At 40.3% G+C, this 27,129-nt stretch overlaps 1 protein-coding gene across 1 annotated transcript in view; it reads right to left on the bottom strand.

Moving 5' to 3' along the window:
- ELK1 (ETS transcription factor ELK1) overlaps positions 1–27,129 on the bottom strand; it is a 156,907-nt gene that overhangs the window by 106,444 nt on the left and 23,334 nt on the right. Inside the window, exon 2 of the mRNA XM_085629517.1 lies at positions 18,252–18,460. Coding sequence (XP_085485643.1) covers positions 18,252–18,460 — 209 coding nt within the window. The remainder of the gene's footprint in view (positions 1–18,251; positions 18,461–27,129) is intronic.

Genomic DNA, 27,129 nt, shown 5'->3' with positions numbered 1-27,129 from the left:
ACTCCTGTGCATTCATATAAACGCACTGCTTTGTATTACAAAACTCCTGTGCACTCATAGAAACGCACTGCTTTGTATTACAAAACTCCTGTGCATTCATATAAACGCACTGCTTTGTATTACAAAACTAATGTTCACTCACAGAAATGCACTGCTTTGTATTACAAAACTCCTGTGCACTCATAGAAACGCACTGCTTTGTAGAAACGCACTGCTTTGTATTACAAAACTCCTGTTCACTCATAGAAACGCACGGCTTTGTATTACAAAACTCCTGTGCACTCATAGAAACGCACTGCTTTGTATTAGAAAACTCCTGTGCATTCATATAAACGCACTGCTTTGTATTACAAAACTACTGTGCATTCCTAGAAAAGCACTGCTTTGTATTACAAAACTCATGTGCATTCATATAAACGCACTGCTTTGTATTACAAAACTCCTGTGCATTCATATAAACGCAATGCTTTGTATTACAAAACTAATGTTCACTCACAGAAATGCACTGCTTTGTATTACAAAACTCCTGTGCACTCATAGTAACGCACTGCTTTGTAGAAACGCACTGCTTAGTATTACAAAACTCCTGTTCACTCATAGAAACGCACTGCTTTGTATTAGAAAACTCCTGTGCATTCCTATAAAAGCACTGCTTTGTATTACAAAACTCCTGTGCATTCATATAAACGCACTGCTTTGTATTAGAAAACTCCTGTGCATTCATATAAACGCACTGCTTTGTATTACAAACCTCCTGTGCATTCCTATAAAAGCACTGCTTTGTATTACAAAACTCCTGTGCATTCATATAAACGCACTGCTTTGTATTACAAAACTCCTGTGCATTCATATAAACGCACTGCTTTGTATTACAAAACTAATGTTCACTCACAGAAATGCACTGCTTTGTATTACAAAACTCCTGTGCACTCATAGAAACGCACTGCTTTGTAGAAACGCACTGCTTTGTATTACAAAACTCCTGTTCACTCATAGAAACGCACTGCTTTGTATTACAAAACTCCTGTGCACTCATAGAAACGCACTGCTTTGTATTAGAAAACTCCTGTGCATTCATATAAACGCACTGCTTTGTATTACAAAATTCCTGTGCACTCATAGAAACGCACTGCTTGTATTACAAAACTCCTGTGCATTCATTTAAACGCACTGCTTTCTATTACAAAACTCCTGTGCACTCATAGAAACGCACTACTTTGTATTACAAAACTCCTGTGCATTCATATAAATGCACTGCTTTGTATTACAAAACTCCTGTGCATTCATATAAACGCAATGCTTTGTATTACAAAACTAATGTTCACTCACAGAAATGCACTGCTTTGTATTACAAAACTCCTGTGCACTCATAGTAACGCACTGCTTTGTAGAAACGCACTGCTTTGTATTACAAAACTCCTGTTCACTCATAGAAACGCACTGCTTTGTATTAGAAAACTCGTGTGCATTCATATTAACGCACGGCTTTGTATTACAAAACTCCTGTGCACTCATAGAAACGCACTGCTTAGTAGAGACGCACTGCTTTGTAATACAAAACTCCTGTTCACTCATAGAAACGCACTGCTTTGTATTAGAAAACTCCTGTGCATTCATATAAACGCACTGCTTTGTATTACAAAACTCCTGTGCATTCATAGAAACGCACTGCTTTGTATTAGAAAATTCCTGTGCACTCATAGAAATGCACTGCTTTGTATTAGAAAACTCCTGTGCATTCATTTAAACGCACTGCTTTGTATTACAAAACTCCTGTGCACTCATAGAAACGCACTGCTTTGTATTACAAAACTTCTCTGCACTCATAAAAACGCACTGCTTTGTATTACAAAACTACTGTGCATTCCTAGAAAAGCACTGCTTTGTATTACAAAACTTCTCTGCACTCATAGAAACGCACTGCTTTGTATTACAAAACTCCTGTGCATTCATATAAACGCACTGCTTTGTATTACAAAACTCCTGTGCACTCATAGAAACGCACTGCTTTGTATTACAATACTACTGTGCATTCCTAGAAAAGCACTGCTTTGTATTACAAAACTCCTGTGCACTCATAGAAACGCACTGCTTTGTAGAAACGCACTGCTTTGTATTACAAAACTCCTGTTCACTCATAGAAACGCACTGCTTTGTATTAGAAAACTCCTGTGCACTCATAGAAATGCACTGCTTTGTATTACAAAACTCCTGTGCATTCATATAAACGCACTGCTTTGTATTACAAAATTCCTGTGCACTCATAGAAATGCACTGCTTTGTATTAGAAAACTCCTGTGCATTCATATAAACGCACTGCTTTGTATTACAAAACTCCTGTGCATTCATATAAACGCACTGCTTTGTATTACAAAACTACTGTGCATTCCTAGAAAAGCACTGCTTTGTATTACAAAACTACTCTGCACTCATAGAAAGGCACTGCTTTGTATTACAAAACTACTCTGCACTCATAGAAACGCACTGCTTTGTATTAGAAAACTCGTGTGCATTCATATAAACGCACTGCTTTGTATTACAAAACTCCTGTGCACTCATAGAAACGCACTGCTTTGTATTAGAAAACTCCTGTGCATTCATATAAACGCACTGCTTTGTATTACAAAACTCCTGTGCACTCATAGAAACGCACTGCTTTGTATTACAAAACTACTGTGCATTCCTAGAAAAGCACTGCTTTGTATTAGAAAACTCCTGTGCATTCATATAAACGCACTGCTTTGTATTACAAAACTCCTGTGCACTCATAGAAACGCACTGCTTTGTATTACAAAACTCCTGCTCATAGAAACGCACTGCTTTGTATTACAAAACTCCTGTTCATTCATAGAAACGCACTGCTTTGGATAACAAAACTCCAGTTCACTCATAGAAACGCACTGCTTTGTATTACAAAACTCCTGTTCACTCATAGAAACGCACTGCTTTGTATTAGAAAACTCCTGTGCATTCATATAAACGCACTGCTTTGTATTACAAAACTCCTGTGCACTCATAGAAACGCACTGCTTTGTATTACAAAACTTCTCTGCACTCATAAAAATGCACTGCTTTGTATTACAAAACTACTGTGCATTCCTAGAAAAGCACTGCTTTGTATTACAAAACTTCTCTGCACTCATAGAAACGCACTGCTTTGTATTACAAAACTAATGTTCACTCACAGAAATGCACTGCTTTGTATTACAAAACTCCTGTGCACTCATAGTAACGCACTGCTTTGTAGAAACGCACTGCTTTGTATTACAAAACTCCTGTTCACTCATAGAAACGCACTGCTTTGTATTAGAAAACTCCTGTGCATTCATATAAACGCACGGCTTTGTATTACAAAACTCCTGTGCACTCATAGAAACGCACTGCTTTGTAGAGACGCACTGCTTTGTAATACAAAACTCCTGTTCACTCATAGAAACGCACTGCTTTGTATTAGAAAACTCCTGTGCATTCATATAAACGCACTGCTTTGTATTACAAAACTCCTGTGCATTCATAGAAACGCACTGCTTTGTATTAGAAAACTCCTGTGCATTAATTTAAACGCACTGCTTTGTATTACAAAACTCCTGTGCACTCATAGAAACGCACTGCTTTGTATTACAAAACTTCTCTGCACTCATAAAAACGCACTGCTTTGTATTACAAAACTACTGTGCATTCCTAGAAAAGCACTGCTTTGTATTACAAAACTTCTCTGCACTCATAGAAACACACTGCTTTGTATTACAAAACTCCTGTGCATTCATATAAACGCACTGCTTTGTATTACAAAACTCCTGTGCACTCATAGAAACGCACTGCTTTGTATTACAAAACTCCTGTGCATTCATATAAACGCACTGCTTTGTATTACAAAACTCCTGTGCATTCATATAAACGCACTGCTTTGTATTACAAAACTACTGTGCATTCCTAGAAAAGCACTGCTTTGTATTACAAAACTCCTGTGCATTCATATAAACGCACTGCTTTGTATTACAAAACTCCTGTGCATTCATATAAACGCAATGCTTTGTATTACAAAACTAATGTTCACTCACAGAAATGCACTGCTTTGTATTACAAAACTCCTGTGCACTCATAGTAACGCACTGCTTTGTAGAAACGCACTGCTTAGTATTACAAAACTCCTGTTCACTCATAGAAACACACTGCTTTGTATTACAAAACTCCTGTGCATTCATATAAACGCACTGCTTTGTATTACAAAACTCCTGTGCACTCATAGAAACGCACTGCTTTGTATTACAAAACTCCTGTGCATTCATATAAACGCACTGCTTTGTATTACAAAACTCCTGTGCATTCATATAAACGCACTGCTTTGTATTACAAAACTAATGTTCACTCACAGAAATGCACTGCTTTGTATTACAAAACTCCTGTGCACTCATAGAAACGCACTGCTTTGTAGAAACGCACTGCTTTGTATTACAAAACTCCTGTTCACTCATAGAAACGCACTGCTTTGTATTACAAAACTCCTGTGCATTCATATAAACGCACTGCTTTGTATTACAAAACTCCTGTGCATTCCTATAAAAGCACTGCTTTGTATTACAAAACTCCTGTGCATTCATATAAACGCACTGCTTTGTATTACAAAACTCCTGTGCATTCATATAAACGCACTGCTTTGTATTACAAAACTAATGTTCACTCACAGAAATGCACTGCTTTGTATTACAAAACTCCTGTGCACTCATAGAAACGCACTGCTTTGTAGAAACGCACTGCTTTGTATTACAAAACTCCTGTTCACTCATAGAAACGCACTGCTTTGTATTACAAAACTCCTGTGCACTCATAGAAACGCACTGCTTTGTATTAGAAAACTCCTGTGCATTCATATAAACGCACTGCTTTGTATTACAAAATTCCTGTGCACTCCTAGAAACGCACTGCTTGTATTACAAAACTCCTGTGCATTCATTTAAACGCACTGCTTTCTATTACAAAACTCCTGTGCATTCATATAAACGCAATGCTTTGTATTACAAAACTAATGTTCACTCACAGAAATGCACTGCTTTGTATTACAAAACTCCTGTGCACTCATAGTAACGCACTGCTTTGTAGAAACGCACTGCTTTGTATTACAAAACTCCTGTTCACTCATAGAAACGCACTGCTTTGTATTAGAAAACTCCTGTGCATTCATATAAACGCACGGCTTTGTATTACAAAACTCCTGTGCACTCATAGAAACGCACTGCTTTGTAGAGACGCACTGCTTTGTAATACAAAACTCCTGTTCACTCATAGAAACGCACGGCTTTGTATTAGAAAACTCCTGTGCATTCATATAAACGCACTGCTTTGTATTACAAAACTCCTGTGCATTAATTTAAACGCACTGCTTTGTATTACAAAACTACAGTGCATTCCTAGAAAAGCACTGCTTTGTATTACAAAACTTCTCTGCACTCATAGAAACACACTGCTTTGTATTACAAAACTCCTGTGCATTCATATAAACGCACTGCTTTGTATTACAAAACTCCTGTGCACTCATAGAAACGCACTGCTTTGTATTACAAAACTCCTGTGCATTCATATAAACGCACTGCTTTGTATTACAAAACTAATGTTCACTCACAGAAATGCACTGCTTTGTATTACAAAACTCCTGTGCACTCATAGAAACGCACTGCTTTGTAGAAACGCACTGCTTTGTATTACAAAACTCCTGTTCACTCATAGAAACGCACGGCTTTGTATTACAAAACTCCTGTGCACTCATAGAAACGCACTGCTTTGTATTAGAAAACTCCTGTGCATTCATATAAACGCACTGCTTTGTATTACAAAACTACTGTGCATTCCTAGAAAAGCACTGCTTTGTATTACAAAACTCATGTGCATTCATATAAACGCACTGCTTTGTATTACAAAACTCCTGTGCATTCATATAAACGCAATGCTTTGTATTACAAAACTAATGTTCACTCACAGAAATGCACTGCTTTGTATTACAAAACTCCTGTGCACTCATAGTAACGCACTGCTTTGTAGAAACGCACTGCTTAGTATTACAAAACTCCTGTTCACTCATAGAAACGCACTGCTTTGTATTAGAAAACTCCTGTGCATTCCTATAAAAGCACTGCTTTGTATTACAAAACTCCTGTGCATTCATATAAACGCACTGCTTTGTATTAGAAAACTCCTGTGCATTCATATAAACGCACTGCTTTGTATTACAAAACTCCTGTGCATTCCTATAAAAGCACTGCTTTGTATTACAAAACTCCTGTGCATTCATATAAACGCACTGCTTTGTATTACAAAACTCCTGTGCATTCATATAAACGCACTGCTTTGTATTACAAAACTAATGTTCACTCACAGAAATGCACTGCTTTGTATTACAAAACTCCTGTGCACTCATAGAAACGCACTGCTTTGTAGAAACGCACTGCTTTGTATTACAAAACTCCTGTTCACTCATAGAAACGCACTGCTTTGTATTACAAAACTCCTGTGCACTCATAGAAACGCACTGCTTTGTATTAGAAAACTCCTGTGCATTCATATAAACGCACTGCTTTGTATTACAAAATTCCTGTGCACTCATAGAAACGCACTGCTTGTATTACAAAACTCCTGTGCATTCATTTAAACGCACTGCTTTCTATTACAAAACTCCTGTGCACTCATAGAAACGCACTACTTTGTATTACAAAACTCCTGTGCATTCATATAAATGCACTGCTTTGTATTACAAAACTCCTGTGCATTCATATAAACGCAATGCTTTGTATTACAAAACTAATGTTCACTCACAGAAATGCACTGCTTTGTATTACAAAACTCCTGTGCACTCATAGTAACGCACTGCTTTGTAGAAACGCACTGCTTTGTATTACAAAACTCCTGTTCACTCATAGAAACGCACTGCTTTGTATTAGAAAACTCGTGTGCATTCATATTAACGCACGGCTTTGTATTACAAAACTCCTGTGCACTCATAGAAACGCACTGCTTAGTAGAGACGCACTGCTTTGTAATACAAAACTCCTGTTCACTCATAGAAACGCACTGCTTTGTATTAGAAAACTCCTGTGCATTCATATAAACGCACTGCTTTGTATTACAAAACTCCTGTGCATTCATAGAAACGCACTGCTTTGTATTAGAAAATTCCTGTGCACTCATAGAAATGCACTGCTTTGTATTAGAAAACTCCTGTGCATTCATTTAAACGCACTGCTTTGTATTACAAAACTCCTGTGCACTCATAGAAACGCACTGCTTTGTATTACAAAACTTCTCTGCACTCATAAAAACGCACTGCTTTGTATTACAAAACTACTGTGCATTCCTAGAAAAGCACTGCTTTGTATTACAAAACTTCTCTGCACTCATAGAAACGCACTGCTTTGTATTACAAAACTCCTGTGCATTCATATAAACGCACTGCTTTGTATTACAAAACTCCTGTGCACTCATAGAAACGCACTGCTTTGTATTACAATACTACTGTGCATTCCTAGAAAAGCACTGCTTTGTATTACAAAACTCCTGTGCACTCATAGAAACGCACTGCTTTGTAGAAACGCACTGCTTTGTATTACAAAACTCCTGTTCACTCATAGAAACGCACTGCTTTGTATTAGAAAACTCCTGTGCACTCATAGAAATGCACTGCTTTGTATTAGAAAACTCCTGTGCATTCATATAAACGCACTGCTTTGTATTACAAAACTCCTGTGCATTCATATAAACGCACTGCTTTGTATTACAAAACTACTGTGCATTCCTAGAAAAGCACTGCTTTGTATTACAAAACTACTCTGCACTCATAGAAAGGCACTGCTTTGTATTACAAAACTACTCTGCACTCATAGAAACGCACTGCTTTGTATTAGAAAACTCGTGTGCATTCATATAAACGCACTGCTTTGTATTACAAAACTCCTGTGCACTCATAGAAACGCACTGCTTTGTATTAGAAAACTCCTGTGCATTCATATAAACGCACTGCTTTGTATTACAAAACTCCTGTGCACTCATAGAAACGCACTGCTTTGTATTACAAAACTACTGTGCATTCCTAGAAAAGCACTGCTTTGTATTAGAAAACTCCTGTGCATTCATATAAACGCACTGCTTTGTATTACAAAACTCCTGTGCACTCATAGAAACGCACTGCTTTGTATTACAAAACTCCTGCTCATAGAAACGCACTGCTTTGTATTACAAAACTCCTGTTCATTCATAGAAACGCACTGCTTTGGATAACAAAACTCCAGTTCACTCATAGAAACGCACTGCTTTGTATTACAAAACTCCTGTTCACTCATAGAAACGCACTGCTTTGTATTAGAAAACTCCTGTGCATTCATATAAACGCACTGCTTTGTATTACAAAACTCCTGTGCACTCATAGAAACGCACTGCTTTGTATTACAAAACTTCTCTGCACTCATAAAAATGCACTGCTTTGTATTACAAAACTACTGTGCATTCCTAGAAAAGCACTGCTTTGTATTACAAAACTTCTCTGCACTCATAGAAACGCACTGCTTTGTATTACAAAACTCCTGTGCATTCATATAAACGCACTGCTTTGTATTACAAAACTCCTGTGCACTCATAGAAACGCACTGCTTTGTATTACAAAACTTCTCTGCACTCATAAAAACGCACTGCTTTGTATTACAAAACTACTGTGCATTCCTAGAAAAGCACTGCTTTGTATTACAAAACTTCTCTGCACTCATAGAAACGCACTGCTTTGTATTACAAAACTCCTGTGCATTCATATAAACGCACTGCGTTGTATTACAAAACTCCTGTTCATTCATATAAAGGCACAGCTTTGTATTACAAAACTACTGTGCATTCCTGGAAAAGCACTGCTTTGTATTACAAAACTCCTGTGCATTCATATAAACGCACTGCTTTGTATTACAGAACTCCTGCTCATAGAAACGCACTGCTTTGTATTACAAAACTCCTGTTCATTCATAGAAACGCACTGCTTTGTATTACAAAACTCCTGTTCACTCATAGAAACGCACTGCTTCGTATTACAAAACTCCTGTTCACTCCTAGAAACGCACTGCTTTGTATTACAAAACTCCTGTGCATTCATATAAATGCACTGCTTTGTATTACAAAACTAATGTTCACTCACAGAAATGCACTGCTTTGTATTACAAAACTCCTGTGCACTCATAGAAACGCACTGCTTTGTATTACAAAACTCCTGTGCACTCATAGAAACGCACTACTTTGTATTACAAAACTCCTGTGCATTCATATAAACGCACTGCTTTGTATTACAAAACTCCTGTGCATTCATATAAACGCAATGCTTTGTATTACAAAACTAATGTTCACTCACAGAAATGCACTGCTTTGTATTACAAAACTCCTGTGCACTCATAGTAACGCACTGCTTTGTAGAAACGCACTGCTTTGTATTACAAAACTCCTGTTCACTCATAGAAACGCACTGCTTTGTATTAGAAAACTCCGGTGCATTCATATAAACGCACGGCTTTGTATTACAAAACTCCTGTGCACTCATAGAAACGCACTGCTTTGTAGAGACGCACTGCTTTGTAATACAAAACTCCTGTTCACTCATAGAAACGCACTGCTTTGTATTAGAAAACTCCTGTGCATTCATATAAACGCACTGCTTTGTATTACAAAACTCCTGTGCATTCATAGAAACGCACTGCTTTGTATTAGAAAACTCCTGTGCATTAATTTAAACGCACTGCTTTGTATTACAAAACTCCTGTGCACTCATAGAAACGCACTGCTTTGTATTACAAAACTTCTCTGCACTCATAAAAACGCACTGCTTTGTATTACAAAACTACTGTGCATTCCTAGAAAAGCACTGCTTTGTATTACAAAACTTCTCTGCACTCATAGAAACACACTGCTTTGTATTACAAAACTCCTGTGCATTCATATAAACGCACTGCTTTGTATTACAAAACTGCTGTGCACTCATAGAAACGCACTGCTTTGTATTACAAAACTCCTGTGCATTCATATAAACGCACTGCTTTGTATTACAAAACTCCTGTGCATTCATATAAACGCACTGCTTTGTATTACAAAACTACTGTGCATTCCTAGAAAAGCACTGCTTTGTATTACAAAACTCATGTGCATTCATATAAACGCACTGCTTTGTATTACAAAACTCCTGTGCATTCATATAAACGCAATGCTTTGTATTACAAAACTAATGTTCACTCACAGAAATGCACTGCTTTGTATTACAAAACTCCTGTGCACTCATAGTAACGCACTGCTTTGTAGAAACGCACTGCTTAGTATTACAAAACTCCTGTTCACTCATAGAAACACACTGCTTTGTATTACAAAACTCCTGTGCATTCATATAAACGCACTGCTTTGTATTACAAAACTCCTGTGCACTCATAGAAACGCACTGCTTTGTATTACAAAACTCCTGTGCATTCATATAAACGCACTGCTTTGTATTACAAAACTCCTGTGCATTCATATAAACGCACTGCTTTGTATTACAAAACTAATGTTCACTCACAGAAATGCACTGCTTTGTATTACAAAACTCCTGTGCACTCATAGAAACGCACTGCTTTGTAGAAACGCACTGCTTTGTATTACAAAACTCCTGTTCACTCATAGAAACGCACTGCTTTGTATTACAAAACTCCTGTGCATTCATATAAACGCACTGCTTTGTATTACAAAACTCCTGTGCATTCCTATAAAAGCACTGCTTTGTATTACAAAACTCCTGTGCATTCATATAAACGCACTGCTTTGTATTACAAAACTCCTGTGCATTCATATAAACGCACTGCTTTGTATTACAAAACTAATGTTCACTCACAGAAATGCACTGCTTTGTATTACAAAACTCCTGTGCACTCATAGAAACGCACTGCTTTGTAGAAACGCACTGCTTTGTATTACAAAACTCCTGTTCACTCATAGAAACGCACTGCTTTGTATTACAAAACTCCTGTGCACTCATAGAAACGCACTGCTTTGTATTAGAAAACTCCTGTGCATTCATATAAACGCACTGCTTTGTATTACAAAATTCCTGTGCACTCATAGAAACGCACTGCTTGTATTACAAAACTCCTGTGCATTCATTTAAACGCACTGCTTTCTATTACAAAACTCCTGTGCATTCATATAAACGCAATGCTTTGTATTACAAAACTAATGTTCACTCACAGAAATGCACTGCTTTGTATTACAAAACTCCTGTGCACTCATAGTAACGCACTGCTTTGTAGAAACGCACTGCTTTGTATTACAAAACTCCTGTTCACTCATAGAAACGCACTGCTTTGTATTAGAAAACTCCTGTGCATTCATATAAACGCACGGCTTTGTATTACAAAACTCCTGTGCACTCATAGAAACGCACTGCTTTGTAGAGACGCACTGCTTTGTAATACAAAACTCCTGTTCACTCATAGAAACGCACGGCTTTGTATTAGAAAACTCCTGTGCATTCATATAAACGCACTGCTTTGTATTACAAAACTCCTGTGCATTAATTTAAACGCACTGCTTTGTATTACAAAACTACAGTGCATTCCTAGAAAAGCACTGCTTTGTATTACAAAACTTCTCTGCACTCATAGAAACACACTGCTTTGTATTACAAAACTCCTGTGCATTCATATAAACGCACTGCTTTGTATTACAAAACTCCTGTGCACTCATAGAAACGCACTGCTTTGTATTACAAAACTCCTGTGCATTCATATAAACGCACTGCTTTGTATTACAAAACTAATGTTCACTCACAGAAATGCACTGCTTTGTATTACAAAACTCCTGTGCACTCATAGAAACGCACTGCTTTGTAGAAACGCACTGCTTTGTATTACAAAACTCCTGTTCACTCATAGAAACGCACGGCTTTGTATTACAAAACTCCTGTGCACTCATAGAAACGCACTGCTTTGTATTAGAAAACTCCTGTGCATTCATATAAACGCACTGCTTTGTATTACAAAACTACTGTGCATTCCTAGAAAAGCACTGCTTTGTATTACAAAACTCATGTGCATTCATATAAACGCACTGCTTTGTATTACAAAACTCCTGTGCATTCATATAAACGCAATGCTTTGTATTACAAAACTAATGTTCACTCACAGAAATGCACTGCTTTGTATTACAAAACTCCTGTGCACTCATAGTAACGCACTGCTTTGTAGAAACGCACTGCTTAGTATTACAAAACTCCTGTTCACTCATAGAAACGCACTGCTTTGTATTAGAAAACTCCTGTGCATTCCTATAAAAGCACTGCTTTGTATTACAAAACTCCTGTGCATTCATATAAACGCACTGCTTTGTATTAGAAAACTCCTGTGCATTCATATAAACGCACTGCTTTGTATTACAAAACTCCTGTGCATTCCTATAAAAGCACTGCTTTGTATTACAAAACTCCTGTGCATTCATATAAACGCACTGCTTTGTATTACAAAACTCCTGTGCATTCATATAAACGCACTGCTTTGTATTACAAAACTAATGTTCACTCACAGAAATGCACTGCTTTGTATTACAAAACTCCTGTGCACTCATAGAAACGCACTGCTTTGTAGAAACGCACTGCTTTGTATTACAAAACTCCTGTTCACTCATAGAAACGCACTGCTTTGTATTACAAAACTCCTGTGCACTCATAGAAACGCACTGCTTTGTATTAGAAAACTCCTGTGCATTCATATAAACGCACTGCTTTGTATTACAAAATTCCTGTGCACTCATAGAAACGCACTGCTTGTATTACAAAACTCCTGTGCATTCATTTAAACGCACTGCTTTCTATTACAAAACTCCTGTGCACTCATAGAAACGCACTACTTTGTATTACAAAACTCCTGTGCATTCATATAAATGCACTGCTTTGTATTACAAAACTCCTGTGCATTCATATAAACGCAATGCTTTGTATTACAAAACTAATGTTCACTCACAGAAATGCACTGCTTTGTATTACAAAACTCCTGTGCACTCATAGTAACGCACTGCTTTGTAGAAACGCACTGCTTTGTATTACAAAACTCCTGTTCACTCATAGAAACGCACTGCTTTGTATTAGAAAACTCGTGTGCATTCATATTAACGCACGGCTTTGTATTACAAAACTCCTGTGCACTCATAGAAACGCACTGCTTAGTAGAGACGCACTGCTTTGTAATACAAAATTCCTGTGCACTCATAGAAATGCACTGCTTTGTATTAGAAAACTCCTGTGCATTCATTTAAACGCACTGCTTTGTATTACAAAACTCCTGTGCACTCATAGAAACACACTGCTTTGTATTACAAAACTTCTCTGCACTCATAAAAACGCACTGCTTTGTATTACAAAACTACTGTGCATTCCTAGAAAAGCACTGCTTTGTATTACAAAACTTCTCTGCACTCATAGAAACGCACTGCTTTGTATTACAAAACTCCTGTGCATTCATATAAACGCACTGCTTTGTATTACAAAACTCCTGTGCACTCATAGAAACGCACTGCTTTGTATTACAATACTACTGTGCATTCCTAGAAAAGCACTGCTTTGTATTACAAAACTCCTGTGCACTCATAGAAACGCACTGCTTTGTAGAAACGCACTGCTTTGTATTACAAAACTCCTGTTCACTCATAGAAACGCACTGCTTTGTATTAGAAAACTCCTGTGCACTCATAGAAATGCACTGCTTTGTATTACAAAACTCCTGTGCATTCATATAAACGCACTGCTTTGTATTACAAAATTCCTGTGCACTCATAGAAATGCACTGCTTTGTATTAGAAAACTCCTGTGCATTCATATAAACGCACTGCTTTGTATTACAAAACTCCTGTGCATTCATATAAACGCACTGCTTTGTATTACAAAACTACTGTGCATTCCTAGAAAAGCACTGCTTTGTATTACAAAACTACTCTGCACTCATAGAAAGGCACTGCTTTGTATTACAAAACTACTCTGCACTCATAGAAACGCACTGCTTTGTATTAGAAAACTCGTGTGCATTCATATAAACGCACTGCTTTGTATTACAAAACTCCTGTGCACTCATAGAAACGCACTGCTTTGTATTAGAAAACTCGTGTGCATTCATATAAACGCACTGCTTTGTATTACAAAACTCCTGTGCACTCATAGAAACGCACTGCTTTGTATTACAAAACTACTGTGCATTCCTAGAAAAGCACTGCTTTGTATTAGAAAACTCCTGTGCATTCATATAAACGCACTGCTTTGTATTACAAAACTCCTGTGCACTCATAGAAACGCACTGCTTTGTATTACAATACTACTGTGCATTCCTAGAAAAGCACTGCTTTGTATTACAAAACTACTCTGCACTCATAGAAACGCACTGCTTTGTATTACAAAACTCCTGTTCACTCATAGAAACGCACTGCTTTGTATTAGAAAACTCCTGTGCATTCCTATAAAAGCACTGCTTTGTATTACAAAACTCCTGTGCATTCATATAAACGCACTGCTTTGTATTTCAAAACTCCTGTGCACTCATAGAAAGGCACTGCTTTGTATTACAAAACTCCTGTGCACTCATAGAAAGGCACTGCTTTGTATTACAAAACTACTGTTCGCTCATAGAAACCTACTGCTTTGTATTACAAAACTCCTGTGCATTCATATAAACGCACTGCTTTGTATTACAAAACTCCTGTGCATTCATATAAACGCACTGCTTTGTATTTCAAAACTCCTGTGCATTCATATAAACGCACTGCTTTGTATTACAAAACTCCTGTGCATTCATATAAACGCACTGCTTTGTATTTCAAAACTCCTGTGCACTCATAGAAACGCACTGCTTTGTTTTTCAAAACTCCTGTGCATTCATATAAACGCACAGCTTTGTATTACAAAACTTCTGGGCACTCATAGAAAGGCACTGCTTTGTATTACAAAACTCCTGTGCACTCATAGAAACGCACTGCTTTGTATTACAAAACTCCTGTGCACTCATAGAAACGCACTGCTTTGTATTACAATACTACTGTGCATTCCTAGAAAAGCACTGCTTTGTATTTCAAAACACCTGTGCACTCATAGAAAGGCACTGCTTTGTATTACAAAACTCCTGTGCACTCATAGAAACGCACTGCTTTGTATTACAAAACTCCTGTGCATTCATAGAAATGCACTGCTTTGTATTACAAAACTACTCTGCACTCATAGAAACGCACTGCTTTGTATTACAAAACTCCTGTGCATTCATATAAACGCACTGCTTTGTATTACAAAACTACTGTGCATTCCTAGAAAAGCACTGCTTTGTATTACAAAACTACTCTGCACTCATAGAAAGGCACTGCTTTGTATTACAAAACTACTCTGCACTCATAGAAACGCACTGCTTTGTATTAGAAAACTCGTGTGCATTCATATAAACGCACTGCTTTGTATTACAAAACCCCTGTGCACTCATAGAAACGCACTGCTTTGTATTAGAAAACTCCTGTGCATTCATATAAACGCACTGCTTTGTATTACAAAACTCCTGTGCACTCATAGAAACGCACTGCTTTGTATTACAAAACTACTGTGCATTCCTAGAAAAGCACTGCTTTGTATTAGAAAACTCCTGTGCATTCATATAAACGCACTGCTTTGTATTACAAAACTCCTGTGCACTCATAGAAACGCACTGCTTTGTATTACAATACTACTGTGCATTCCTAGAAAAGCACTGCTTTGTATTTCAAAACTCCTGTGCACTCATAGAAAGGCACTGCTTTGTATTAAAAAACTCCTGTGCACTCATAGAAACGTACTGCTTTGTATTACAAAACTCCTGTGCATTCATATAAACGCACAGCTTTGTATTTCAAAACTCCTGTGCACTCATAGAAACGCACTGCTTTGTATTACAATACTACTGTGCATTCCTAGAAAAGCACTGCTTTGTATTTCAAAACTCCTGTGCACTCATAGAAAGGCACTGCTTTGTATTACAAAACTCCTGTTCGCTTATAGAAACGTACTGCTTTGTATTACAAAACTCCTGTGCATTCATATAAACGCACTGCTTTGTATTACAAAACTCCTGTGCATTCATATAAACGCACTGCTTTGTATTTCAAAACTCCTGTGCATTCATAGAAACGCACTGCTTTGTATTACAAAACTCCTGTGCACTCATAGAAACGCACTGCTTTGTATTTCAAAACTCCTGTGCATTCATATAAATGCACTGCTTTGTATTACAAAACTACTCTGCACTCATAGAAACGCACTGCTTTGTATTACAAAACTCCTGTGCATTCATATAAACGCACTGCTTTGTATTACAAAACTACTGTGCATTCCTAGAAAAGCACTGCTTTGTATTACAAAACTCCTCTGCACTCATAGAAAGGCACTGCTTTGTATTACAAAACTACTCTGCACTCATAGAAACGCACTGCTTTGTATTAGAAAACTCGTGTGCATTCATATAAACGCACTGCTTTGTATTACAAAACTCCTGTGCACTCATAGAAACGCACTGCTTTGTATTACAAAACTCCTGTGCACTTATAGAAACGCACTGCTTTGTATTAGAAAACTCCTGTGCATTCATATAAACGCACTGCTTTGTATTACAAAACTCCTGTGCACTCATAGAAACGCACTGCTTTGTATTACAAAACTACTGTGCATTCCTAGAAAAGCACTGCTTTGTATTAGAAAACTCCTGTGCATTCATATAAACGCACTGCTTTGTATTACAAAACTCCTGTGCATTCCTATAAAAGCACTGCTTTGTATTACAATACTACTGTGCATTCCTAGAAAAGCACTGCTTTGTATTTCAAAACTCCTGTGCACTCATAGAAAGGCACTGCTTTGTATTACAAAACTCCTGTTCGCTCATAGAAACGTACTGCTTTGTATTACAAAACTCCTGTGCATTCATATAAACGCACTGCTTTGTATTACAAAACTCCTGTGCATTCATATAAACGCACTGCTTTGTATTTCAAAACTCCTGTGCATTCATATAAACGCACTGCTTTGTATTTCAAAACTCCTGTGCATTCATATAAACGCACTGCTTTGTATTTCAAAACTCCTGTGCATGCACAGAAAAACACTGGGCAGTCTTACAAAATCTATTCATTGATAAAAATGAATTGCCTGGTCTTACAAAAATCCTGTGCATTCACATAAATGCGCTGCTGGGTCCATCAATTTTAGAAACGCACTGTGTGGTCTTACAAACCCTGAGCCTTCAAAGAAACCCATTGTGCAGCTTTGCAGACTATACTTCACTGTGTGGTCCTGTGAACTCCTGGCCATAGGAACAGTGGGCACTATTGCATGGCACGGACTCGGAATTAATGTACCCTGGCATACAGGTTCGCCGTAAGTACACATGAGACAGATGTGTTTTAAAGTGCCAATAAGTCTTATTGTGCTACAAAAGGAGCTCACTGATTTCGGAACACTTTAAACTTATTATGGGACCCTTCATTTTTATTTTGAAAAGGCTCGATGGCTTTGCCGCTTTCATTCTGCAGAACCAGACCCACATTTTAATAGATCTACCAAGGAACGAGAAACACTGGAGCAAAACAGCAAATAGTTTTGTGTTGTTTTTTTTCTCAAAATTCTGCGACTAAGGCTTTTTATTTAACATTCGTGAAAAAAACATTTTTTTTTCTACACCTTTAGACTTCCACAGCACTGAGGTGTCATTCCTGAAAGTCTGGCACAACAGAGGGGGCGGCTTCCTTGACTCCCACCCACAGGAGACATTTCTGGCACAGCCAGAACTTTAATGAACAACTTGATGTGAATTATTATAAGCAATTTTCCTGCTGAAGAACCAAAGCTTCATGAAATAATTTAAGTACATGGGTGGATGACCTCAGTGCTTCATACTGCAGTTTCACAATATTGACATTGTTCACTTGGACGATTCCAGATGTTGCCACCAGCCTCTCTGGCAAAGTTCTCTAGAGCCAGAAAACCCTCAGGATAAATGTTGGAGGCTAGGAGGAGATCAGGGTATTCAGGTTAAGGCATAAAGTGATTGGACAGAGAGCAGCATGTGTAGGGATGTAGATGAGGGGAGCACGTGAAGGACAAGGTACGCGGCGCACGAGAAAGGCAAGGTACCCGGAGCACGAGAAGGACAAGGTACGCGGAGCATGAGAAGGACCAGGTACACGGAGCACGAAACGCGCGTGGCATAGGGCGCTCATGATACCTTATCATAGTAGTAGCGCAGGGCCCGGCTCAGCTTGTCGTAGTTCATGTTGGTCTTGTTCTTGCGTAGCCCCCAGAGGCGGGCCACCTCCTCGGCATCCACCAGCTTGAACTCGCCGTCGTTGGACGTCCAAGAAATGAGGTGCTCGTTGCTCTGCTCCTCCAGAAGCTGAAGGAGAAACTGCCAGAGAGTGACCGAGGGGTCCATTGCTGCAGGAGAAAAAGGGAACCATTAAGGAAAGAGATGGAGGTTCGCCCCAGTAAACTGGTGGATTAGAGCTAAAAAACACCACAAGAGTGGACACCCACTACAATCAACTAAAGGCAACCTCCGCAGAGGCCAAAAACTAGAGGGTGGTTACAAACACTGACCGCGGCTGTTTGTGCAACACCATTAATGAATGCTGCTAAACACCACAAGAGAGGACACACCCTACAATCAACTACAGGCAACCTCAGCAGAGGCCAAAAACAAGAGGGTGGTTACAAACACTGACCGCGGTTGTTTATGCAACACCATTAATGAATGCTGCTAAACACCACAAGAGTGGACACCCACTACAATCAACTACAGGCAACCTCAGCAGAGGCCAAAAACTAGAGGGTGGATACAAACACTGACTATGGCTGCTTGTGCAACACCATTAATGAATGCTGCTAAACACCACAAGAGTGGACACCCACTACAATCAACTACAGGAAACCTCCACAGAGGATAAAAACTAGAGGGTGGTTACAAACACTGACCGCTGCTGTTTGTGCAACACCATTAATGAATGCTGCTAAACACCACAAGAGTGGACACCCACTACAATCAACTACAGGCAACCTCAGCAGAGGCCAAAACTAGAGGGTGGTTACAACACTGACCATGGCTGTTTGTGCAACACTATTAATGAATGCTGCTAAACACCACAAGAGTGGACACCCACTACAATCAACTACAGGCAACCTCAGCAGAGGCCAAAACTAGAGAGTGGATACAAACACTGACCGCGGCTGTTTGTGCAACACTATTAATGAATGCTGCCTGTTGTGTCCTTGTGGGATTCTAAGTATGCAAGTATGTGTTCACAGGAAAAAAAGCAAATGTTAAAGTGAAGTTATGGTTCGCTTTGGTCAAATAAATTCAAGGTATGTGTAAAATGTTTTCAAAGTGTACATATGGTAACAAATTAAAACCGAAAAACCATTGCTATTCACAAGAAACTACACGCAACTCTAGAGCCTAATGCAATGCACCCAAACCTTTGTGTGGGTGAATTGCATTATTGTATTTTTATTGCTACGACTAGTGCTTAATTTGAGTTGGTGGTTTCCGGTGGTGGCACAGGCACCTAGTTGATAACATCGGCACTTGTTACAGTTACATGGTGGCGGTGTTTGACTATTTTTAGAATAAGCACAACAATAGTTGTTTAATATACATTAAAAATGAGTATCACCAGGGGCTGCCCAAGGAAGCACCGTAGGATATGGTCACGGTGGGCGACATATCATGGTATCGACTTGCCCCCCCTGCCCTAGGAAGACTTGTGAGTGGCATCTCCCGCTTCCGGCCATGGGTCCCCTAGGTTCTTATCACTTGACTGATCCATTGTACCACTGTGTTATATATTTTGCATCTGCAGAAGTACGTGCTATATCACCAAAGTAGACCACTGTCTGCATTTTGTTTAGTTTGTTAAGATCATTAATGTCCCTGCATATGTGGCAGGGATGGTATATGGACATAGAAATGGTTATTGATGCACAGATTGTCCGACTGCTTCGATGCGCCATTGTGGGGCTGATGCCCGGTGTCTTGCAAAATGACCGAATAGAATTTGTTGTTACATTTTTTTTTTTTTTTTTAAATGAGTATCACCTGCCACCTAAGCTATTCTTATAGCTGAGAACGGCCAGGAATATTCTGAATTGTCACACTTGTAGGAGTGTGATGGTTAGTAGTTGGGTAGGTCATATCATTGGCAGCGCTGGCAGGAGCAATGGCTGGTGCAAGCTGCAGTACAATCTTGGCGAAGTCACTGGCACTTTTTATTTTGTATTTATTTTTTACAAATGAAGATCTTGCTACGACCAAAACCCATTAGCCGCACAGCAGTCAGGCAAATGAAGGATTCCCTTCTCTCCCATCCTTGCCCCTGGAGTGTCATGGCGCATGGTGTCAAAGGACATGGAGAGGTCAAGGAGGACAAGCACAGCAGCACCACCCTGGTCCAGAATCATTTGCAATTTATTTTGGACAGCAGGTAGAGTAACTTATAACTTGTATCGCAATCGGAAACCAGACCTTGCTGCACGAACCGATGAGTGGTTTGAAATAAAACTAGGGATCTGTGTGTTAATCTCTTCTTCGGCAGGCTCAGCGCAGAAGGTCAACAGAGATGCTGGTCTAGAATTGCTCAAGACCATATTGTCCAGAGCGGTCTTCTTCAACAGAGGGAGAATGCAGGCCTTTCACAGATTGGAGGGAGCGGGCCTGCTTTAAAGTAAGAATGAACAAAGTTACACCATGCAGGAGCCGCTGTGTTGCTATTTGATGGAGGACATATGGAGGAACAAGGTTGCCCGGACAACCTGATTTGATGGTTTAAGTCTTACATGGTGGATAACAGGTCTGTAATGAGACAAGGTGTGCGCGATACCAAGGATCTCTGCTGAAGGAGTAGTGGGGGAAATGGTCTTAGAAGGGGAACATGCACAAAAAGGCAGGTGAAGATGGATCTCATCTCTGAAAATATGAGGCTAAAGATTTGCAAAAGTTGGTAAATTGAGCACAGATAGAGTTGGCAAACTCATCAATGATTTTTTAATATTTCTTGCAGTCCAATACTGCTTCTAAGAAGCCTAGGGGTATATCCCAGGCACCAGGCCAATTCAAGTTCTTATCAAGGCATTTAGTATTGGAGAGGGTGCATGAATTCCGGGGGGCTGAATGGTGGGAACCATAGGGCGCCATGACGCATAAAGGAGCTGCTCTTTCCAAGGTGGAGACTATCCAAGCATTTACATTTTTATTGGAGTTTTGGACATCTTTTGAGCGATCACAAAGCGATGATTCTAATACTCCATTCAAAGTGGCGGGAAACATCGTTTACAACGCGGGGATTACATCGCGGTTTTTACAACGCAAGTCGTTACTACGACTTGCGCTAGATGGCGCTCTAGGACAAGGAATAGTATAATTTACTATCCAACACCTTGCCTACTGTACGTAGACTGGAGTTGGAATAGTAAATTATACTACTCCTAAGTCCAGCGCCCTGCAACGCAAGTCGTTGTAACGACTTGCGTTGTAAAAACCGCAATGTAATGCACGCGATGTAAATGTATGCGTTGTAACGTCATACATTCCTATTATAGTTCTGAGAGAACGATATGACAGTACAGTGAGACCAAGTGAGAAGAAGTTAAACATTAGATGTAAAACGCTCGAGGATGGAGGGATGAGGGTGGAGTTGGATGGGGGGGGGGGGGGGATCTAGATTCCCTCTTGTTTCTCTGTTGTTTTAAGTTGCTGGTCTTATCGTTAAAGTTTTTTGCTGCTGCTAAAAAATGAGAGCAACTCGGCTCACGGGTAGTGAGATCGAGTTCAAATAACGGGATGTTGGGTTAAAAGCATTCGATGCATGTGGATTATAGATGGTGAAAAATGTACATGCATGTCCCTCGTTCTGGATAAGCTGGAAGCAGTGATTAATAAAAAGAAGTTAAAAAAAAAAATACGATGTATATTGCTCCAAAGTAAACCGCAGATCAAGACTGAGCCCAGCTCCACTCAATTTTCTGGATCAGAAGTATTGTTGTGTCTAGGCCACCAGCTTAATTTTTCTCTGACCTGTTTTACTCTCGATAATAAGGTAAATGTTTCCAACAGAATTAAGTAAGTATTAACGGACAGACATAGGTCTGCCCAACCTTCCTCCCGTAGCGTTGAGGTGCTATGTCCAGATCAGAGGCAACAGCAGCAAAAGGACAAAAAGTCGCTCTATATCTGAAGAGGGACTTTAAGGTGAATTTCAGGTCAGTCACCTGGCACCGTACACCTCGGAGGCCAGCAACCTCATCTGGGGGTCCCGCAATGTTCCTCCCTGAGCTCAACCCTCAAAACATACATGATCCCTTGAGCCAGCATCACCTAATCCCACAAGATCAATGTCCTCTCCTACGCCTGGTCACAAGCAAACTGAACTAAGGGAACTCCCTGTATGCCGGGATCAACAAAAACCTCACTAGTAGGCGGCAGACCATTCAGAACTAGGCAGCCAGAATCACTCTCAGCCTCTCACACCGTACGTGCATCACACCACACCTGTAGGGGCTCCACTGTTTTGCCAATCACAAACGAGCACAATTCAAACTCCTCACCCACACTTTTAAAAGCGCTACAAAACACTGCCCCAGCATAACTCAAAAGTCACATCTGCTTTCACAAACCTTCCAGACACCTCCACTTATCTGGACTCTTACTCGCACAAAGCCAACGCATATGGAAAACCAGATCTGGCGGTCGAGCCTTCTCCTACATCCCTCCTGAAGTGTGGAACGACCTGCCACTACACAGGAGTCCCCTCGCTTCTTCAATTCCGGAGGGGCTGAAGACCTGGCTGTTTGAGTAGTCCCACTAGGCCCTAGCTGTGGCTGTACTCACACCTGCTCAGCGCTTGGTTACCTTCCTAGGTGATAGAGCGCTCCCTAAATCTGAATAACATAACAAAGAAGGCACGGGTTGCAGCAAAACAAACCACGTTGTTTAAAATTAAAATAGTTTTGTCTCGTTTACCACACAAAAAAGTGTGACTCGGGAGTGAAAAGTGGGTCTACTCTGCAAGAAATATTTTTACTCCCAACATACAAAAGTATTTTGCAAACTATTCCCACTTCTACACCTCATCTGGAGCCAAGGCTGTACTCGAGCTAGGCTCATGCTTATCCAAGTACGTAAAAGGTTTAGCGCGCAGAACGTCAAGATGTCAAGAATGATACCTACACACGTCACCACTGCATCATCCGTGTGCTGGTGTCAACTGCAAGCCCTTGGCATCAGAGAGGTACACAAGGAAGATGGGAACGCAGCGACAAATGTAGAGACAGGAAGAGTAGGGTGGTAGATGAAAGAGGCATGACGTGGAATCAAAAGTAGGAAGCCTTGGTGTTCGGCCACCCTGGAATTCAGCTGTCCCCGAAGACCTTGGGCCCATGCATATACTCATGACTGTGTATTTACAAGTTAACCCCTTCAGTGCCCCGCCCTTTCCCCCTCCTGTGCCGGGCATTGTATTAGCGGGCGGGGTTCATGACGAGATAGTCTCGTCATGGGCACAGCGCAACCGCGCTCCATGACGAGACTATCTCGTCATGGGCATAGAAGAGGTTAAGTACCTCCCGGCATCCAGAGGCCTTAACGTGGAAATTTTAAAGGCAAGTTCTACTTAAGTCGAGGACTACTTTCAAGAAGATTACTGGCTACACAGGGCCCCAAAGCCTTAGATTTGATGAGCTGTGAGGGTGCCAATATCTCAGAATCAGACAGACTAACCTTAGATGCTGCAGCAGACAAGGTTTTCATATAGGTTTCTTACAATCTGAACATCTGGAAAAGAATGTGAAGGGGGCCAAAAATAACACAGTTGTCTAAGAGGAGGATGCACTTTGAGGAGCCTCCTCATTTTCACATACTTCTCATCAGACATGTGGGATGGACCTCTTCTGAGAGAGCACTCAAGGGCTTTACTTCGTTTTCTTTTATTTAAAAAGGTTCCTGTTCTGCCGACATATCACCTAGAGGCCATTGCCGAGCACTATGAGAACATGAATAGTCGCGACAACAAACTCTGAAGTATAGAAAGAAAAAAAAGAGAGAATCCGTTCAGCATTGGGGACTAAATGAACAACCGATTGAGGCAACAGTTCGAAGAGTTAAAGAATTGAAGAATTAAGGGAGCTTCGCGCCTGCGTCACCGGCCAGCGGCAGCCGCCGCAAGCACGTCTCAAATAATGATGGCCATTATTTTCTTGGAACAACTGTATGAATAGAAAGAGGAAGAGAACCTATGTAAGAGGGGAAAATATTAACATTTTTAACAAAAGAATAAAGTAAAACTGCAAGCTTTTTAAAGAAATCAAAGTTGAAAAAACAAAGTTGCCAAGGTGCAGGAAATGCAAATTTCGACACGGAGGAACACATTAACTTGTGGTTTAAGAAGCCGCCCTACAAATAAAGATGTCGTAACCACACAGACATTGAGAAGAAAACGCTGAACCATGAAAATAACACCGTCTTCCGACCCACCACCCCCAACCTCCCGCAAAAAAAGGAACATTCGCTGGGGGCCCAGAACTTTAAATACACATCCTGGTGTGCCATGCGCAGGTTCCTCTGGTCATGGACAGGATATTAATGTTGAAAACAGTTGAATTTGCAGTATAATGAGCTGGCAATGGGATGGGCATGAGAGAGGTATGCAGAAGACTTTATGCACATTGGGTAACTCTCTATTGATAGGAAAAGTTTGTTAGTAAGAGTTGGGGGTCTGAGAGAGTGAAGGGAGTAACTACCTATTGACTGAGCAGGTGCGCTGCATGAGGCTATGTACCCAGGAGAGGTTTGTTAGGGAGACCGCTAGGCTTTGTGGCACACCGGAGTGGGGGCATCGCACTATAGTCTATAGTTGTGTATAGTTTCTTCGAAAAGATAAAGCTGCATGCACTTTAGAACAAGAAAAAGTTAGTGAGGAGACTAAGGGAACTTGGTAGTGATCCCAAAGGGCTGAGATAAAAAAATATATATATTTGTTGATTGTCCGAGTTGGTTAGTGGGATGGCAGCTGTAGCGACCACTACAAAGCCATCAGATCCTGCCGCTGGTCCCCAGCCAACGAGGAGCAGGTCAAAAGTGGAAAGATCTCATAATGAAACATTTTAAGCCGACTGTTGAAAGGAAGACATTGTCTATTTGGAAGACCTTCTACAGCTCCATGTCCAACACTACAAAGGTTTTTTCCTGTGCTGAGCACTAGTGATTTCGGACGTGAGTGGGTGAGTAAAACACACCTGCACTGCTAAGGAAGGTAAAGGCAGAGCCTTGCTCTCCAAGGTGCTTGGGAAGGAGTCTCAGCACCTTGGAAATCAACATGGCTGCCACCATCGGCTATTTAGAATTTGGTAAGCGCAGAAGACCTGGTAGTATTTCTTGGAATTGCTTACTACAGCCTTGTTCACAACCTCTAGATTTGAAAGAAAGCCCAGAAATGAGTTTGTTATATTAAATATTTCCAAGAATTGACTTGGACATCTGTACCACTGGCCAAAAAATATCCAACGCCCAACTAGAGTTTATCCTCCCAGGTGCTTTCGATGCAGATATGGTATCACCGTTCAAGGTGGAAGAAATCCGATTTTGGGAATGTGCTTATTATATGTATTGGGAAGGACGGTTCCGTAACAAACTCAAAACCAGTACTCCATGCTGATTTTGTGGGACGCAAGATGATCCCAGTAGCCTAACGGTAAGGAGCAAGAGCTGAGTTTAGACAGACCATGCTTCGGCTCAAGGAACAGGTGCTCGAGTCTCTCGACTTGGCTGTACCAATGTTGGTGCCATCAAAACCTTGAAGGCGTTCAGAGAAGGAAGCTTGTCCTGCTTATTTGTTGTGTGTGACAAGTGTCACCTGGACAAACTAGGAAGGAATCTCAGAGCACTGAATCAGGGGACAGAGATGATGATGAAAACAAAAGGCGGGAGAAAGATCACATGAACACCAACAACAATGGTGAAGGCGGGAAAGGACAAGGAACCTTGTTGCAGGAAGTAATTGGCATTTGTAAAGGCGCTGCTATAATTTCTATGGTACTGTATCGCTGTTCTCTATCCAGACCATTAGCGAGCCAGACCTCGTGCGAGTAGAGCAGGTGCATGAAATGTATATAATATGTGAAGCGTTGACAGATGCTATTGGTTGACACAGATGTGCTTGAGTTGGGTCCCAGCAACCTTAATCCTGAAGCTAAGCGTGACGGCAGACAAACGCTGCACTATGTTGTATAGCTGGGAAGGTCGGTGGGAAAAGTTGGGGCTTGAGCTGCAGAGGAAGAGATGTGCTCCGAGTATGTCACAGCAAACCTGTTGCTGCAGCTTCGCGCACTAGAAGTAGATGGAGAAGCTTGCATCCACACAGATCTAAGCCAGGCTTTACGGTCCCTTTTGGAGGAGTGACTGCGGACTGTTGCAGAGAGGATGTGTTCTGGCTGGGATAGGGCAAGACTCAAACGCAGGAGGGCACAGTCGGACACCTTCAGCACACAATAGAGATGGACTATAAGGCCTTTGCCCCAAAGTGTCAGATTGCACCAACACTAGCATCCACAACAGGGCCTACCTCTTAAATACATGAATAAGTACATAACCACACATTTAAGAAACAGACAAAATTACGGCCCATACAATCCACAATCAGAAAGCTAGAAAGACAACAGACGCACATGGCACAGATGTGGATTTTCTGGTCAGTATGAAAGGGTGATGCATGAAGAGAGAGCGAAAGGCAGCATCAAAGGTTTGGACCAAGAAGGAATAAGAGCAAACTTAGGACAAAGTAAGTATTATGGGTAAAGATCATCACGCCCTAAAGAAGAGGGTGTCCATGTCTGAGGAGGAGGATAGAGAGAGACCACAGTCAGAAGTTGAGGCACCAGTCCTTGAAGACAGCCAAGAAGTGTAGATAGAAGTGATGTGCCGTAGGAAGTGGACCTCAACATGTGACAGAAAGGATACATCACACATGGGTGCAAATCTGTGAATTCTGCAGCATTTCAAAGTAAGAGAGCAAATGTATTTAAAAAAGGACACACAAGTGAACAGAAAGTGAGGTACAAAG

The sequence above is a fragment of the Triturus cristatus genome, chromosome 10, assembly GCF_964204655.1.
Source record: "Triturus cristatus chromosome 10, aTriCri1.1, whole genome shotgun sequence".
NCBI lineage: Eukaryota > Metazoa > Chordata > Amphibia > Caudata > Salamandridae > Triturus > Triturus cristatus.
The sequence above is the reverse complement of the archived record's forward strand: the minus strand, read 5'-3'. Positions and strand labels throughout refer to the sequence as shown.